The sequence below is a fragment of the Paramormyrops kingsleyae genome, chromosome 12 (assembly GCF_048594095.1).
Source record: "Paramormyrops kingsleyae isolate MSU_618 chromosome 12, PKINGS_0.4, whole genome shotgun sequence".
NCBI lineage: Eukaryota > Metazoa > Chordata > Actinopteri > Osteoglossiformes > Mormyridae > Paramormyrops > Paramormyrops kingsleyae.
Genome location: NC_132808.1, coordinates 15,009,572 through 15,028,869, shown reverse-complemented (window position 1 = coordinate 15,028,869; position 19,298 = coordinate 15,009,572). Strand labels below are relative to the sequence as shown.

At 37.7% G+C, this 19,298-nt stretch overlaps 1 protein-coding gene across 4 annotated transcripts; it reads left to right on the top strand.

The window, feature by feature from the left end:
• Nucleotides 1–8,905: 8,905 nt before the first annotated feature.
• Nucleotides 8,906–18,746, top strand: LOC111858114 (uncharacterized). Of its 4 annotated transcripts, none has more exons than XM_023839557.2 (12): nt 8,906–8,999; nt 10,395–10,534; nt 11,333–11,432; nt 11,788–11,891; nt 12,132–12,215; nt 12,330–12,397; nt 12,997–13,083; nt 14,727–14,781; nt 15,065–15,265; nt 17,287–17,332; nt 17,440–17,539; nt 17,715–18,746. In XM_023839557.2, the coding sequence occupies exons 2-12, from the start codon at nt 10,397–10,399 to the stop codon at nt 18,532–18,534; spliced, it is 1,803 nt and encodes a 600-aa protein (XP_023695325.2). In that variant the 5' UTR covers nt 8,906–8,999; nt 10,395–10,396; the 3' UTR covers nt 18,535–18,746. The 4 variants fall into 4 exon arrangements, with proteins under 4 accessions (XP_023695325.2, XP_023695326.2, XP_023695327.2 ...); XM_023839558.2 differs by lacking the exon at nt 8,906–8,999 and adding an exon at nt 9,043–9,836; XM_023839559.2 differs by lacking the exon at nt 8,906–8,999 and adding an exon at nt 9,849–10,206 and having other exon boundaries at nt 15,101–15,265.
• The last annotated feature ends 552 nt before the right edge of the window (nt 18,747–19,298 follow it).

The window sequence follows — 19,298 nt, the reverse complement described above, 5'->3', positions numbered from 1 at the left end:
GTAGCTTGCAGCAGCTGGCGCGATTGAACGCGTCATCCATCCTCTATTTTTTATGCCATACAATCTACCCACACTACCTTTGCGATTGACCATTAGATCACCATTGACGTATTGGGCACCCCTGGTGTAGACCATGTATACATCGGAGTGGATCATGAAAACAATACTGGAACAGGCCAGAAAATAAAAACGCATGTATCGATATTTATGCGGTCACATCGATGCATCGGATCGTTTGCCGTTGAATCAATATATCGATACAAATCGATGTATTGTTACACCCCTAGTGGACACATAGACACTGATCAAAGCACACTTCACTAGTTGTGCCTGTCTTGTCTAGTTTTAAAGTTATTAACCCATTCATGTATTGTCCCATTGCACATACATTCGAACATTCAAAAATTAATTAAAATTCATACGTAAAGCAATCTGGGAAACAAAGGGGTGTGCAACAGTCACCATGAGCCCAAAATGCTAAACCACCATGTCATTACAGCTGACAACACCGATTAATATTAGCTACAAACACAATTTTGCACAAATCATGAAATGGTTTGAAGCGCAAAAATAATCCATGTACATCGTTGTCTGTGTACTGGACATCACAATTCTAACTTAACCGCAGTTATTTATTTGACAGCTAATGTGCATTCTCTATGTGTTGTTGCAGGTCGATGTGCATTCAAGCAGTACATGCCGAAGAAGCCGAGGAAATACGGGATAAAGCTCTGGGTGGCCAGTGACAGTGCATCCAGTTATGCATACAATCTTCAAATTTACACCGGCAAGCCTACCACAGATGTTAGGGAATCAAAGTCAGGCTTGAGGGTCGTGCTGGACATGACGGTGGGGTTGGTCGGTCGCACTATTGTATGCAACAATTTCTTCACATCCTACGAGCTCGGACAAGAACTGCTAAAAAGGAAAATGACCATGTTGGGCACCATTAAGCGTAATAGGGGGGAACTGCCTTCCGTCTTGTTGGCTAGAAAAAGGTGTCCAGTGCACAGCTCCAAATTTGCGTATACGGCCACTACGACCGCAGTGTCCTACCAGGCCAAAAAAAGTAAAAATGTGCTCCTCATGAGCACCGCCCACAGGGAGGCCCGTATTAGCTCCCAAGTGAACTGCAAACCCCAAATAATTTTAGATTATGACAAAACTAAAGGAGGAGTTGATACTTTGGACATGTGTACAGCGAAATAAAGTCGCACATGCCGATGGTCCATGGCTGTGTTCTTCAACATGCTGGACATTTCAGCCTATAACGCCTTTGTAATTTGGCAAGAGCTGAACCCGACTTGGCACCAGGGCAAGAGGCAGTGTCGGCGGCTGTTTTTAGAGGAAGTAGGGAGAGCCCTTGTGACTCAAGCTATGGAGAAAAGGGAACGCCTCCCTCGTTCCTCCAATGCAGCCGCAATGGTGAGGGCTGCAAAGGTCCTAGCCTCCACTTCAGCGGAACCCACAGTAAAAGGGATAAGGGGTGGAAAAGGAAGGTGCGACTTCTGCCCGCGGGTTTCGGATAATAAAACCACCCGGGTGTGTGCTAAGTGTGAGAGATACACGTGCTGTAAACATTCGATGCCGTATTGCATTGAATGTAAGTAAGCGCTAGCATACAGTTCTGTTACAGTTCCCTACTTTTTTTTCCACTCATTTTATTAGCTTGGGTAATTTTCGTTGTGTTCGTTCTGTGTTGCTAATAATAATTAAAATTTCATTAGTTATAACAAAGTTAGAATGTTTTGTTGAAAAATAAAATTAATCATTTTTTTATTGATTATGAGCAATGTTACTGACTCCATTGTAGTGAAATGGAATGAAATGTGGGACATTTATTGGCACCAAACCGCTGAAGTTATGTAGCACTAAAATAAACATAATTTGAAAACTTTAATGTTTTTTATAAAATTGGTCAGTAAAATACCCATACTTCATGTGTGAATAAACATTTCAGCTGCTGTCATGGGCGATGAAATCCGCCAATAATTTCCAAAATCCCTTTGAAATACGTTGGGGTCTGGTGCTACCCCAGACAGAAGCAGTGTTACCAGGGTATATGGCATAATTTATTTATTTTTTTTAATGTTTTTTGATCCCTTTAGGTCAGGATAGTACCCATACTTCATCATGAATTGCGCTGAGGTCTTAGTAGTGGTAGATGTCTTTGGTCAGCATTAGGGCTAAACAATTAAATATGGATTTTTTTTATTGATCTCAGTGGTTTAAGTATAGATTATGTATTTGCTTATGTTCTTCTATTTCTCAGTAAGTATTGTCCACATTGTTTCCATAAGGTTACCTTTTCTCCCCGTAAAGGGATTTTCCTGAGAGAAACTGCATTGCTGGTCGTTCCTTATCCATTTGTTATGTGGACATAACATTATGTATTATACTTTTCTGCTTATATTTTCTTTGCTGATACCGTGTACTATATTGGGAAAACATCTTCAACATCATGGATAGAATTTAAACCAGGCAGTGTTAACCTCACAACTGCACTCAACACTGATTACTGTCAAACTTCAATTATTTTATTTCATTCTCAGGCCCTGTCGTCACGTGCCACGTGAGAGTGTGGGGCCTGAGAACAGTGCTGCGAGTATGCAGCAGTATGCTGTTGGGGGTACCTTCTTTCAGCTAGGAGCCTGCACGCCCAAAGAGTCACGTTGACCAATCACAATTACGCTCAGGGGACTTCTCAGACTCAGGAGGAGGTTCACCGAAAGATAAAACCTTACCCACACGAGGTATCGATCTTTTCGAGTCATTTCATTGCAAGAGCTAAGAATGGCATGCTAGCCTATGATTGTCAATTCGTGTTCAGGAGAGGGGTGGTTATGTGTGATGGTCAAAATAATAATTAAAAATGCGTTGCGAAACAAAGGCAATTCCTTAATTGAAGGTAACATTATAATTAAGCAAGTCATATTGAAAATAACTGCGAACTTAAGGTGCTTTCACATTGAATTTCCGGAACCTGGTCCCGTTTTACAAGTCCCTGTGGTGTCTCGACATGGAGCTTTTGTAGCTCGTGCCGCTTTGATGTGTCGCTTTTTCTCACCGCATAACAGGAACTGGGACCTTTATATTAAATACGCATGGGAGACGCAAACAGTTTGTAGGGTCAACTTCACAAATAATTTCATATGAAACTACACTGCCACTCTAAAACAATGGAGGAGAAATAAGTCGTTTTCTTTGTTACTTGTTAATTATTGGGGGGAGCGATTGCGATCAAAACGGGACATCGGCTTTTATTTGTGTTTTGTTCATATGACATGTTTATGATTCTTATTGAATCTGCCCCCCAGATCGATCTTTCGGTTTCACAAAACAAAAAAAATGATTTTGACATTATTCCACTAATAATTAAGTGATGGCAAGTTTCACCGCCAGCACCTGCGAATATTAGACAAAGGGTTATCGATCGAGTTTTCCGATATTAAAAAATTGAGATGTATGCAAAAAATGTATTTAATAAATGTAAGTTAAATAATAATACAACAAAAATAATTGCATATGCTCAGTTTTTGTTCCGCTAATTATATCTCTTTTCGCGACACTTCCCGCGCAATTTCCATTTTAGCATGCCATTTCTTGTGGCCAACCAACTAGCAAGCTATGGCTATAAGCACCTCCCTAGTTCGAACTTCTAACATAAGAAGTGGCGCTAAAATGGAAATTACGCGGGAAGTGCCGAGAAAAGAGACATAAACATTTATTAAATACTCAAAAACATGTCATATGAATAAAATATAAGTAAAAGCTGGTGTCTCGTTTTGATCGCAATCGCTCCCCCAATTGCTATAGTATTTGCCTTTTTTCTTCTGCTTCTCTAGCTTATGGTAAATGTAACTCCAGTAGGCTGCCCGTCAATCATGTGTCTAAGACAGTGGTTCCCAACCTTTTTTAACTCACGGCCCACACAGCCAAACACATATGTTTCCGCGGCCCACTGCAAAAGAATTTAAACGATCCCGCTTTTTGTGTCGGGTTAACTAAGTACTCGGAAGCAAGGCTGTTAATTGTCTTTATTGAATAAACTGGTAATTTATTTCATTATATATCAAATTATGATTTATTTGATTTTGACTAGACATTTTTTATTATATTAACAATATTACAATTTCTATTAATAATAATTGGCGGCCCCCCTGCAATACCGTCGCGGCCCACTAGGGGGCCGCGGCCCACAGGTTGAAAACCACTGGTCTAAGATAAGGCAGAATGTGTGGATGGAATCTTGCTTAACTTTTGCATTATGAAAACAAAACACTGACTTGTTTTATTTTTTTGTTTTGTTTTGTTTAATACTTCTGCTCTGTCAGGTTGGTGGATGGATTAAAAACCCTGGGGGTTGCAGAAGCCATCGAGAAGTACCCAGAAGCAATGAAACCTGTCTTCGTTGGTGACCCAAAAGCTCTTGAAATGCAGGACCTCCTGGACCTCTTCAGTGTTTGCTTCTCAGATCCTGGGAGCAACAGGAGGAGACTAGGGAACCGAGCCATGATGTTCTGGAAAGATTGGCTGATTGAGGTGGATGGTATGTTACTGTATATGTCTTCTTTATTGTGCAATGCTTGAAGTGTAGAGTCAGGGGCGTAGATTTAGGGTGGACGGAGGGGATGTGTCCCCACCAATATCCTCCGACCATTGAAATGTCCCCACCAATAATTTAATCCACTTAAAAAAAAAAAAAAAAAACGTGCTGTCAACATTAACCTAGACACGCAGAAAGGGATAAATCACGTTCTCTCCTTGAGTCCTCCCGCCCCCAAAACACATATGAACATTTTGATTGGCTGTGCATTTCCCTGCTATCACGTGAGAGGCTGTGGCTGCGTTCAGATACAAGCAGCGCCAAATGCAGTGGATTTTTTTCCCCGTGCAAGAAGGTGTGTTGGGTGACACATGTGAGGATGGCGGCAGCAAAAAAAAAGAAGCTGGACATAAAGAGCTTTTTTTCAAAGAAAAGTGTAAGTCACTTCAAGTTCGCTAGTGAATCCATCAAAGTCCATCAAAGTAACGACAACAGTTAACGTTAATGCTAGTGGGTTTTTTTTTTACCGCTTTGACGCACATTCATTATAGCAGGGCAGCTATAGTCAGTTTAATCTGCTGTTAGTCTGTGAACTAACAGCAGATTAAACAGCTAAATGTAAAAGTATAAATATGATCCCTGTCAGTTCTCCTAATCTAATGACGACTATTTGTCAGAAATCAGTCTTGTGAAAGAAATTGATATGCTACATACTAATATTGCCATGGCTAGAATTTTATTGACAGTTCACCAATAGACAATCCACTTCGCACAAATGGTTTTTAAAATGCATCCACTGACTTGGCAAACATTAATGATTTGATTCGAGATTTGCACACTAAGACTCAGAAAAAGTGAAATAAAATGATTGCTGTTTAAATGGCATGTGTTTATCCTGTTTTGTCAGGTGACAGAACCTAAACAACTGTGCTGTGCATCAGACAGTGATGGAGAGAAGGGGTCACAGGTGATGTTGAACGATGACTTGATATTATTATACCTAGTTGTCCTGAGATTTAACATTGTTACCAATAATAGGCTGAGGCATTCTCTGTCAATGCTCATAAGGAATCCCTCAATGTTTTTTTATTAGGGGACAGAAGCAGATCAGCCATGTTGTAGTTTAGGTGAAGAGGCAAGGTCACAGGAGGTGAATCTGAATGTTGATTATATATAACATATAATATGTGTGTGTGTATTATACATGTTGATTATACTAATATTTAACATTATGAGGAGTGATAGGCTGAGGATGTAAGTGATTCATTAGTGTTTTTGGCAAAAGTTTTGAACTGACATGTCTCACTTTTTTGTCACGCTATTTCATCAGATGGCAATCCTGTCAGGTACTAGTGCAGTCAGAGGGGAAGAGTTAGGGTCAAAGGTGAGGCCTATTAAAGGCATTGTCCAGCCCCCAAAAAAACTTTACTCACTATTTACTCTTTAAGTGGTTCCATTCCTTTGACATTACACTATTCCTTAATTTAACTTAATGAATTGCATTTCGAGTGGATTAATATCAATCGAAGCATTGCTAGTATTAATGTAAAGTGATTTTGCATTTTGCAGCATATTAAAAAAACATGCATTCTGTGGACGGAGTTGGGGTGGTGGGGTTGGTGGGTGGGGCAGGGGATGGGGGGGGGGTGGAGTCATAGGTCCCCACCAATGTCCAGAGCAAATCTACGCCCTTGTGTAGAGTACATATATTCATGCTAGGTGTGATATAGTTTTATTTTAGTTGATCTCATGCCATTTTATGTGTTTTTCACTTATGATTTGTGCTGCTGTGAAGTGATTAAGTAACTATTCTTTCTGTTTCCTTCTCCTTTAGAGCAGTGGCTCCCAACCCCCGGGCCGTGGACCGGTACCGAGCCGTGGGTCATGTGGTACCGGTCCACGGGCTGCACAGAAAAAATAAAAAACTTCGGTCACGTGATAGTTAAAGCTAAAAATAGTCCCACAAGCTAGTAAGATGTTACCCGTGTTGTGTTGTTGGCTCGATGTTATGAGGATGCTGTTAATAAAGCTGCAAATACACATTGGATTTACGTTTATTATTATATTTTAAAGATACCCCATTATTATATTTTTAAAATATCCCCATTTTTATACGTATCATTTATTCGTATAAATACGTATACGTATATTTATCTGCCACTCCTTAAAGGCCGGGCCGTGAAAATAGTTTCTGATATTAAACCGGTCCGTGACAAAATAAAGGTTGGGGACCACTGCTTTAGAGGGAACTAGACCTGTGACCCTGGAGCGAATCCTGATATTTGCTTCAAGGACTGACAGCATACCCCCACTTGGGTTTCCCCACCATCCAACCATTCAGTTTCTCCATTGTAATGATGGGAATCAAAGACTATTCCCAGAGGCTAATACGTGTGAGGTGATACTGCGTCTGCCCCTGCATCCCTCCTACTCAGCCTTCGGTGAGTATGTGGAGTCAGGGATACTCCAGTCTCCAACATTTGGATTCATATGAATCCTTATGAAGGTAAAACATAAGGATTTCCTTTCTCTGCTGTGTTTTGTAATGCATATCATCTATGACAATTAGACCATTCTTTGTTTCCCATTAATAGAATCAAGGGTTTCTTAAGCAGTATGGAAAAGTATGGAATTTGATTTTAGTAATTTCCCAGATAGCATCATGTTATTGTTTCAATGTTGAAGTATAGTTAAATACGTTGAATTATGGTCAATTTTAAATTATCAACGTTGATATTGAATTGAGTTTTGGTCAGATTTTTAATATTGAAAAATTGATGGTGGCAAAACCTTGATTCAATGTTGATATAAAGTGACTTTTTTTGACATTGAAAATAAGATGCTGAGTCAACATCAATATTACTGAAAATATTCAACACTGAATCAATTTAAGCTCGGGGATGATCAATCAGCATTGATTCATGGTGGGTTCTTCAACATTGAATCAATTTATGCTCGGGGATGATCAATCAACATTGATTCATGGTGGGTTCTTCAACACTGAATCAATTTCTGCTTGGGGATGATCAGTCAACATTGATTCATGGTGGGTTCTTCAACACTGAAACAATTTATGCTTAGGGATGATTAGTCAGCATTGATTCATGGTGGGTTCTTCAACATTGAATCAATTTCTGCTCGGGGATGATCAATCAACATTGATTCATGGTGGGTTCTTCAACATTGAATCAATTTCTGCTCGGGGATGATCAATCAACATTGATTCATGGTGGGTTCTTCAGCATTGAATCAATTTATGCTCGGGGATGATCAATTGCCTACCTTGTTATACTGTAACCAGACCCAAATTCACTAACAGCAATAAGCTGGAACTAATTGGCATGTTGAGCCAGGCTATCAATTACCAGCTTTTCTTCAAAAATTTTAGGCTGCCACACAAATGCTAGTATGCCACACAATTGGTCTGCAGTAACAAAGAGGCAGCCTAAATACATTGGAATGGATTCTCAGTGCTTGATGGTGAATATCCTAAATTAGTCAGCACCTTGACACTTTGTGCTTTAATTTTCAATCCTGAACTACAGGTACCACCGTCTATGCTGTTACTCAGTTTATTGCACAACTAAATAAAAATATTTTTGCAAAGGATATGAGAAATTAAACAGCCCAAGTAAACGAATTCAAGTCAAAGTTTATTTGTATGGCACGTTTTCATACACGAGGCCAAAGTGTTGTACAGTATTAAAATGTAGAATAAAATTAAGAAACCGAAGGATAAAAAGAAGACGTGCAGATAAGTGACTGTCTAGGATTAGAAAATGAATAAATGATAAAATGAAAGTATATTGAATGATTCGTGTATTGCAGAATAAAGCAGGACGACATGCACAACAATATAAATGGGAAAAATTAAACGGAAATAAAATCAACGACAGCAAGACGACCGTTGTAACAACACAATCAGACGACACATCAGGACGACATTCTTAACAATACGGTCGACAACCGAGGTGAAATCAGTTTTAGGTTGGATATTCGACGGATCCTACGGCCTAGGAGCTATTGAAAAAAAAGGCCTAATTTTAGAAGAAAAAAAATCATATCAATTAAACAAAGGGTTAAAATCGATTGAAAGTTGCTGTGTCCTATAGGCATTAGATAGCAGCATAATTTGGGCGTCATGAACTCCCATTGCCTAAAAGATATTGAAAGAAATCTATTTACCCACTTTTTCCTTTTAAAAGATCATTTAAAATACAATAAAGTGTTAAAAATGAGTAAAGTTCACTGTGCCCTATGTATGTCAGGTAGTTGTTGAATATACACTCGTTTTGGAGTTACTGGGTCCCATTACATTGAAGTTATTGCAAGCAATCAGTATTTTATTATTCTGACAGTAATTCGTTGACGGTCCCTAAATCAGCAGTGCGCGAGTGCCTCCGAGGCTGTGGAATTGACCTGGCCGTCTTTCGACCGCCTAATGCCGTCTAGCGTGAGTGATGCCCCGCCGCTAAATCTGGAGAGTGTGGATCTGAATATCCGTCGAATATCCAACCTAAAACTGATTTCACCTCGGTCAGACAACAAGGAAGACGACATGCATTAAGCATATAGACAATTTTTTTAGCACGAATGGAACGAATTCGCGTATTGGATAATGATTGGTGTATTTGAGAGTGATACAAGAAGATGATATACATAAAACAAACAGGAATTTGATACAGCGGGACTAAAGGGAAAACAATACAGACAAACGACACACCAGGACGACATGTATAACGACGCAGTTAAACAGGGAAATCGACACATCAAGACGACATATTTTTGGCATTAATGGAACCCCATAGTAGTTTATTTTAGTGTAGTCATTGTGCCTTGGGATCCGATTTTCGGATTCCGAGATTACGCCACATCCGCTAAAAACTCGCGGAAAACCCGTTCCATTTGCCACAGAAGTAGCAATACCATGGACCCATATGAAAAAGCAATAATTTTTTGCTTAGCCGGACAACTTGTCGGATTTAAGTTACCTCAGTTTAAATGGCCTTTATCTTCGTTCACTTACAATTAGCCCGAACTACCTTAAATCCGACTATCATGAATTCCAATTCTAGCCCAGTTATTTGGTAGCCATTGTTAGCAATATCAGTTGATAACACATTACGCGCGATCTTGGCGGCTTTGCGCATACGCAATTCATTTGCAGTCTGGACGCGAAGGGGTGAACATCTCCTGTTCAGACTGCAGCTGGGCGGGCTGTTGCGTGAGGACTGTCCGCCTGTGAATGCTTTGGGACGGGAGAGGAGCCCGCGGCAGCACCCGCTGCTCGGTGAGGAGAGTTAAGAACGATACGTGCTTTCACGTCATAGTCTCCAATAACACCAGAAAAAGTCGCTAGATTTGTCGCTAATAGCTTTTTTGAAAACGAGTCGCTAGAGTCATCTAAGAACTCGTTAAATATAGCAACAAAGTCCCTAAATTGGCAACACTGCAAAAAGCAGCCTGTTACTCCAGTCTGTTCACGTGTTCAAATCACATGACAGAACACTTCCTTGTAATCAAGTCAGAAACGCCCAACACTTCCTTGAATTCATGTGTACTAACAAAAGTTAATATTTATACCGGGAGAGTGAGCGTTGTTAGTCATTTAGGGAATAGGGAATAAATCGTTGAATAGAATCATTAATGACTGAACTTGGGTAAGTATCGTTTTCTTTCATTTTTCAAATGTTTCGATTTTGTTTTGGTTATGTTTTTAATTTTTTTAAATCTGGAAATAAATGAAGAACAAAATATAACCACATTAAGAACCATCAAATATTTTCTATAAATTAACGTTAAGGTAAAATGAATTTTTTGAAGATTAAGATTTTCTTCTTCACTGCAGGTATGGGTAATCAACAAAGTCTTCTGACAGAAAAGGGCTACACTTTACTGCAAGAGACTGAAAACGAAAGTACTGGGAAAGCAGCTCTGGTGAATAAAGATGGGAATAAATACATCATTAGGACTATTAACATGACAAATGTAAGTCTCTGTTATATATTTTGCATGTGTCAGATATGATAAGTGGTATTTTGTAATTATATTGTGAAGTAGTGATTGCTAGCATTCCATAAAAAAAAGCTAAACTTTTTTTGCCATAACCGGGATAAGTGTTTAGTTGATGGATATTATATATACAGTATCCTAAACAGTTACTGGCAACCTAGGTAAACATGAGTAAAAGGATTATAAGAAATGCACTGACAAAATAATAAATATACAATATTTAATCAAAGTAAATTCTTAGAAAGGGGCATTTTCAGGCAGTAGCTAATTTTATAACTATTCCGTGACTTATGAAGATCAACATACTTCTCCCTCATTTGGTTTTATCTTTCTCATGTTGATTAATAGTGGAATTTGACCTCTGACTTACCTCATATTTATACCTTAGTGAAAAAAAGAAGTCATGGATTATTGTTCCTTGGATTATAAGTTCCTACACAATCAGAACAACTTAAATATAAATGAAGAAAATGTTTCAATTACATTGTGTTTATAAGTAGGTATAGGGGTGCCGATAATTGTGGTAAGCCTCGTTTTCTTAAAAATAACTATTTCATGAGGCAGGATTTTTTCCCCCACTCCAAATAGATTAACTTCAGTTAAAGGTTGAATTTTTGTAATTTGTTCAGTGTGTGATTAAGCTAATTCACCAAAATGTGAATTTCTTTTAACACTTTTTGCTGAGATTTAGCACAGGTGCCAATAATTGTGGAGGGGACTGTATCCTTTAATTTAATTCATCTCACTGATGAATTTCATAATTGATTTGTTTAGACAGATGATGAAATCAAGCAGAGGACACAGAGGGAAGTGGCCAGTCTGGCAGACATGGACCATCGTCACATTGTCCGCTATGTGGAGTCCTTTACTGACGGTACAGCTGCTGGGTGTTTAAAAACAGATGCAGATTTGTTGGTTGAACATTAATACTGTGACTCTCTTGTTCCATTACATCCTGAAGGTGTTTCATTGGATTCAGATCTAGAGACACATTTCCATTTATCTGATGCTTTTATCATAAGCAACTTAGAATTATGACTGGCATGATTGGCAGATTAGATACTTGAATGTACTGTATGTGCAGGTATACAAGTGTTACTAATAAAGTAGTTGGGTAGTGTATCTTGAATTGCTAAACATTTTTTGCAATAGTATCCAAATGTGCTTTAATTTTACTTGTTTGGTCTATTAATTTGGGAATAAAAGACATAAATATATTTCCTTTATAGAGAACAGCAGCTGTAACATAGCAATGGATTACTGTGAAGGTGGAGATCTCTCTGAAAAGATTAAGTCCCAGAAAATGGAAGGCACTCCATTCTCAGAAGACCAGGTTACCCATCATCAGTTTTCGAGTAAAATATAGTATAAATAATCTCATAAGGTTCAACACATGCAGCAAAAATCTATAAGAAATGACACTTGTACAAGTATTCTTGTCCTTTGTATTAGGTAAAATATTTGCATGATACATTAACTATTTGTTTATGCTTGATAACGTTTGTGGAAGATAAACATAATTTCAATACATATTTGCACCATTATGCTGCCTGCATTTGTGTTTTTGTTTCAGATCCTGGACTGGTTTGTGCAGATCTGCTTGGCCCTGAAACATGTTCATGACAGGAGTATTGTACACAGAGACATAAAGCCTCAGGTAGCTTACCATTCAGATGATGTTAGAACCCTTTGCAGTTCGAGAACTGTTTTAAGCAAAATGAAAATGCTTTAACCACAATATCATTGGTATTATTATTTATTTACATATTAGTGTCTCTTTTTGACCGGAGAAGAAACCATCAAGCTGGGAGACTTTGGAGTTTCTAAAATCCTAAGCAGGTAGTGTATTCCCAATTGCTTTTGTGATTAGGACACCTTAGCAGAGTAAAGCAAATTGGTAACATTCTGCTGAGGCCAGGAAGAAAAATAATCAGACCGGGAAAATGCCTGGTATACCAGATAGCCAGTCCAGGCCTGCATGGAAAAACCGTGTCTGCCTCACATTGAAATAACAGTGCTGTGGTGGCACAGTGATTAGCACTGTTGCCTCATACCTCTGGGACCAGGGCTCTGTGGATGGGCTGGTGCCTCCAGGATAGGCTCTGAATCCCCTGTGACCTTGAATAGGACAAGCGGTTATAGAAAATGGAAGGATAACATTGAAATATACATTCACCTCATTCACCTGTCTATTTGGAATGATCATTATTCAATGCAGGGTCTCTGTGACTCTGGAGATTATCCCAGGAGGTATGTGACACAAGGCGGACTATGGATGGAATGATATTAACATATAGCTAGTGCAAACATTTTAAAAGTACAACTTAATCTCAAGGCAAAGCAATTTGCTGTATAATTTGGCCAAAACAGCAGTACTTGTTACTCAAACGACAGTGTGAATTGCGAAGTTATAGTGATATGTTATTATTTTATTCCAGGAAAGATGAATATGCAAAAACCAAATTAGGAATGCCTATTTATATTGCTCCGGAGGTATGGAAAGACAAATGTTTTGACAACAAAAGGTATTGTATCTCTAATTTTCATGTACTACAGCAGTGTGATATATCGCTGTATACATATATATTAATGCTGGGCAGTATGACCAAAATTATGGTATTTCTTAAGATTCTGGCAGTTCCACTGTATATCACGGTATTTGTTCTTATTTTTTTTTCAAGTTCACTCTTATCGTGGCAGCAAGCGTTTACATCAATAAAATACATTTATCAATTTTTTAAAAAGGTGAATTATTATAAAATTATTTACATTTAACTTGATATTATAATTGACATGTTTTATTAGAACATTACTGTTTATTCAGCTCCATAGTAACATATTTTATGGGTTATAACCATGTTCTTAGCTGGATATGAATTGTTTCACTGACATGTTTTATTAGCATATTAATGTATATTTAGATAGTTACAAATTTTATTCATTATAACTATATTTTGCTTGATAACATCATCTTTGTTTGACTGGCATGATTTTAATAATTACCGCCATGATAAACCAATAAGAGATTTTGCTTTACCGGTATGCATTTAATTGCAGACCAAATTAAATTCTGAATAATCCAAATTTTCAGGCAGTAGTTCAAAACACTATAATGCTGAACATTTATATATGGAGAATCATTGAGTTACAAAGTGATAACTTTTAGCAAGTAGGGTACCCACAGTTAATAGGGGTACCTGTTTAATACACTCTGCACAGTGATTCATGGCGCTTAAAGTAGCAAACAATATTACATCATTTGCTGCCTATTGAAGCATTGCAGCTATTGTTTCAGCTATGTTACGGCATGGACATACATGAAAAATTGAAATTGTACTGGAAATTAAAACCAGTATACCGGATGAACTGGTATAACGCCCAGCACTAATACACATGCACTATGTTCCCCACAGTCGTATATGTTGAATAAACCTTTTCCCACAATATTTATATTTAATTGTTTTTTTCAATTGTCTTCTACCAAATAAAGAATTTCCATGTTAATATAAGTTCTTGGGAGTTCATTCATTATAAAACACCAAGGAAGGAATTTAACCAACCAGCCATGGTGAACCCCTAACGCAGTGTTTTTGGCATCATAATTATATGATGGTCTAAATTTCACACAACTGAAAAGTCATACTGCGACCTTAAATATCAAGTTGAGTTAAAGGTGATTTTAACTGTTCAATTAATTAAATCAAAAACATGGTTAATTAAAGGTTTAGCTGAAACAAATCTGCAGATTCAGTGTTTCAGGGTTGATAAGCACAGTTCTAATTGAAGTGCAGTTCTAATTTATATTTCCTTCCTGGTTAATTGACAAAACAATGACTGATACAGTGCTGCCTAATATTCCTTTCATAGATTGCTGTTAAACGTGATACTGGTCAGAATCTGTCTGACGAAGTCTGCGTTTTTAACGCTGACGTTAAAAACATTGCCGTACCTTATCTCGGCAACTTACGAGGTCATGATCTGCAAAATTGTTTTGGTCGAAACACATTGACAATTAATGAGAATGGCCTACAATTTTACATATATCACTAAAATATATTATTGTTATACACTTTCTTTGCAGAAATAGTAAAGTAGTTAGCCAACAAAAAAGGGTCTTTTACTGACAGTCGCATATCGCAATGACTATACTTATCTTTGTCATCATCAGTGATATCTGGGCTTTGGGTTGTGTGCTGTATGAACTCTGCACACTTGAATTTGCAGTAAGTATTACATATTGTTTTGTGATACTATCAGCATAAAATTCATTTATATATCTTTATATATATATATATATAATCTTTATATATATATATATCTTTATATATATATATCTTTATATATATATATATCTTTATATATATATATCTTTATATATATATATCTTTATATATATATATATCTTTATATATATATATCTTTATATATATATATATCTTTATATATATATATATATCTTTATATATATATATATATATATATCTTAAATCTTCCATTTCCTTATAGTTTTCACTACAAGAAAATCTGCTCTTCATGTTTGAGTTATGGAACAGGCCCACTCCACATCTGTCTGAGAATTTCTCATCTGAACTGCGCCATCTGCTGGATGAACTCCTACATAAGGACCCAGCACACAGACCCTCCATCGATGGCATACTAAGGAAAGCATTCTTAGTTGATAGGATACCCAAACAGCTCTTATTAATGGTAAATTTTTCTCTATACAAAGTATAGTTTTTGAACCCATTGGAATTTACTATATTCATGTGTAACTCCCATATAAAACATGGTCGTATCTTCATGTAAGTCACAATAATGAACAAACACAGACTCTTAAAACTAAAGACATATATTTTCTGAGAATTTTTGATCATGTTGAATAATTCATTCAAACTGTGAAACTGACGGTTGGAAAAAGTAAGTGAACCCTAAGCTAATGACTTTTTAAAAAGCTCATTGCAGTCAGAATTTAGCAAACCTGGAGTCCAATTAATGAAAAGAGGTGTGGCCTAGAATTACTTTGATTGATGAAAAACACTGAAAAGTTTGAGTCTGAGTTTTTGAAAAGAAGTATATCCAGATGGGAATCATGCCTCACAAAAGAGCTACGATCAAGAATTGTTAATTTACATAAGGCTGGAAAGAGTTACACAGTCATCTCAGATATTTTAGATATTCGTCAGTCTACTGTTAGGCAAGTTGTATATAAATGGAGACAATTCGGTATTGTGGCTACTCTGCCTAGAAGTGGGTGCCCCGCCAAGACGACCCCAAGAGCACAACGCAAAGTCATCAATGAGGTAAAGAAGAACCCTAGAGTGACAGCGAATGACATGAGGAAGTCATTAGAACTGGCTAACATCTCTGTTCATGATTCAACAATATGCAACACACTGAACAAGAAAGGAGTCCATGGCAGGAAACCAAGGAGGAAGACACTGCTCAAAGAGAACATTGCTGCATACCTGAAGTTTGCAATAGAGCACTTGGACACTCCACAATGGTCCTGGGAAAATATTTTCTGGAGTGATGAAACCAAAATTGAACTATTTGGGAGGAACAAGCAGAACTTCATTTGGCGTAAAAAGGGCACCATATCAACATCAAAACATCAGTAAAATACAATGAAGGGAACATCGTGATTTGGACCTGCTTTGCTGTGTCAGGACCTGGACAGCTTGCCATCATTGAGGGGAAAATGAATTCCCAAGTTTATCAGCAAATTATCCAGGATAATGTGAAGATGTCTGTCCATCAACTGAAGCTCAGAAGAGGCTGGGTGATAGAACAGGACAATGACCCCAAACATCGTAGCAAATCCACAGGACAATGGTTTCAAAAGAACAAAATCCACCTTTGGAGTGACCCAGTCAGAGCCCAGATCTCAGTCCTATTGAGATGCTGTGGAATGACTTGCAGAGAGCCATACACAGAAGGCAACCAAAGAATATGGAAGAGTTAAGGCCGTTCTGCAGGGAAGAATAGGCTAAAATTCCCCCTGCATGATGTGCAGGTCTGACCTGCAGTTACAGGAAGCGCCTGGTTGAGGTCATTGCTGCCAAAGGAGGGTCAACCAGTTATTAAATCCAAAGGTTCACTTACTTTTTCCACCACCACTGTGAACGTTGAATGTGTTTGTATAATAAAGACATGAAAGAGTAGAATTTTTTGTGTATTATTGTCTTAAGCTCATTGTGTATATCAGTACCTGTGACTTAGATGAAGATCAGATCACTTTTTATGACCAATTTATGCAGAAAACCAGATAAGTCCATAGGGTTCACAAACTTTTTACTTTGACTGTATTTGAAATGCCTAGACTTGGCTGTAATTTTTTAAACATATGTATTTATAAAACCTGCACATTTGTTGTTTTAAAATTATTTATCTTGAAACTCCACCAAACTGAGTAACCGCTTAGGAGTTATTAAAACTGTTCCTTGTCCAGATTTATATATATATTTAATGTTGCTGCACATTATTATACTCTGCAGTTTTACTGGAGATATTTTTAGGCAAATGAAAAGCCTAAAAATAATTGTGGCACATTTCATATGAACTAAAAAAATCTATTTGCTAGAATGTTACACCATTGTTTACATGATCTCTGTTCTGTTTTCTGTAGTGATTTTAATTTTATACTCAAACAGTAAAAAAGTTAACATTTACCATTACATTTATGCTGCGGATATTACACAAATATTTTTGTTGCTTTTTGCGTCGTAAAGGAAGAAGTCTTAATGGTTCCTGGACCTATTTCACTAGAAGATCCAGGTAAACTTTGTGAAGCTTATATGCTGAAATTCATTAGTATTTTTTGCATTTTTATATCTGCTTTTGAAGCGATAAGTCATTCGTAACAGATGATGTTTGTTCATCAGGTAATCGTGACTGGAAAAATCGGGAAGTGCCCTGTGATCGTGATGAGGATAAGCGGTCGGAAGATGGACAGATGGATAATCAGGAAATTCCCATGGACAGGTGAACATGACGATGAGTTACTTCACTGTTTTAATTAAATGTTTTTTCGCATTTTTTTTAACAGAAGAAGCTAAGTCAGTATAGAATGCAAATTGAGATTAAACTCACTGTGCTATATAATTAACTATGAATTTTTAAAACCCTGCACTGATACTGATCTTTTTAATTTTACCAGAAATCTGAGTAATATGATGTTTCAACTCAACCAAGATATTGAAGCATTTAAAAATTTCTATGACCAAGATGTTGGTGATATCCTGAGTCTAGTGAAGAAGCTGGAGATGACGGCAGATGGTCTGGAACGCGTCCACTTCGGTACCACCGTAGGAAGCCTGACAGGGTCGGTGGTAGGAGCTGCAGGGGGGATCACCTCCTTAGTTGGGCTCATTCTGGCACCCTTCACTCTGGGAGCCTCTCTGATTGTCACTGGTGTGGGGATTGGTGTTGCTGTAGCTGGAGGGGCAACCAGTGCCGTTTCCAACATCACCAACATGGTGAACCAGTCAATGGACCGTAAGACTATTGAGGAAACCATCAGTGAATACCGGGACAAGATGGAACCCATTCTCATGAGCGTGGAAGACATCATCACGGGTATTCATACCGTACAGGACCATGAGAGCTACACAAATGTTGCTAATATGGCACAGGCTGCATTTAGAGCAGGGAGGGGCCTGGGTGGCATTGCAGAGCTTGTCCGTCTGACCCAGGTGATTAACGTCGGTAAGGTGGCTGCTCAAGCAGCCAGAGCTGTACGGGTGGCAGAGGCCTTCACAGGGGTGCTGTCTGCTCTCTTCATTGCCCTCGATGTCTATTTCATTGTTAAGGATGCCAAAGAGATCCACAGCATAAGACAAGGGTCACAACAGCAAGATGAAATAAAATCAGCCACAATGAAGCTTGTAGCTAATATCAGGGAGATGGTTTCTCAGTTTATGGAGAAGCTGGGTGAGCTGGAATGTATACGGGCAGAATTCAAGATCTTGGAGATTTGATCTCGCAATATTTTTTACATGTATATTTTCAAAAGGACAGCCATAATCCAGTTTGATATTGCATTATTTTCTGTATACCATGTAAAACAATGTCATATAAAGTGTATTTTACTAATAAATTGACTAGTCAGAAATGTCCTATTGTACTCTGTAAATAAATTTCATTCTGGTAATCTACCTATGCCATTTTATTAAATGATTTGTGTGGCTAGCGTATGGTATTTGTGTGTGAATATACCATTTCAGATAATTAATCCCTGGACTGTTTCAGATAATTAATGACTTCAAATTGTCCATTCAGTTATCCAGTAAAATTCTACTTAAGTAAAAGGGAAAAAAAACAGGTTTTATAAATACTTAAGTATCAAAAGTAAAAAGCAGGCCAACAATATATTCATATCTATTGCTCTTACAAAAAGAAACTCATCCTTTTAAATTCACTCACTACAAATTTGAATATAGCACAACAATCCTGACTCACTAATGTTTATGATACCAGACTAATTTAGCTAGTACATCTCAGTACTTTACAAGGGGTAGTGCGAACTGAATTAGTTCAGTAACACATTGTCAGGGTACAATACTGGGCTTCTGGGAATGTAACACAAGCTCTAACAGGAAAAGGATACTAGACAGATGTTATGTAAGATAAAGCAGTGAGTCTGACTTTCACTTTCTCTTACGTGCTCTTACATTAATTACTGGCGAAATTCAACAAAGTAGTTAAACAACTCAGTTCAGTATAATCTGTGTGGCTCAGTGGG

Excerpts from the sequence above, each read along its gene's own strand:
- LOC111858114 (XM_023839557.2), top strand. The coding sequence starts at position 10,397 with ATGGGTAATCAACAAAGTCTTCTGACAGAAAAGGGCTACACTTTACTG. Across the intron at positions 12,398-12,996 it reads GTTTCTAAAATCCTAAGCAG|GAAAGATGAATATGCAAAAA; the intron begins GTAGTGTATTCC and ends ATTTTATTCCAG. Across the intron at positions 17,540-17,714 it reads CAGGAAATTCCCATGGACAG|AAATCTGAGTAATATGATGT; the intron begins GTGAACATGACG and ends TAATTTTACCAG.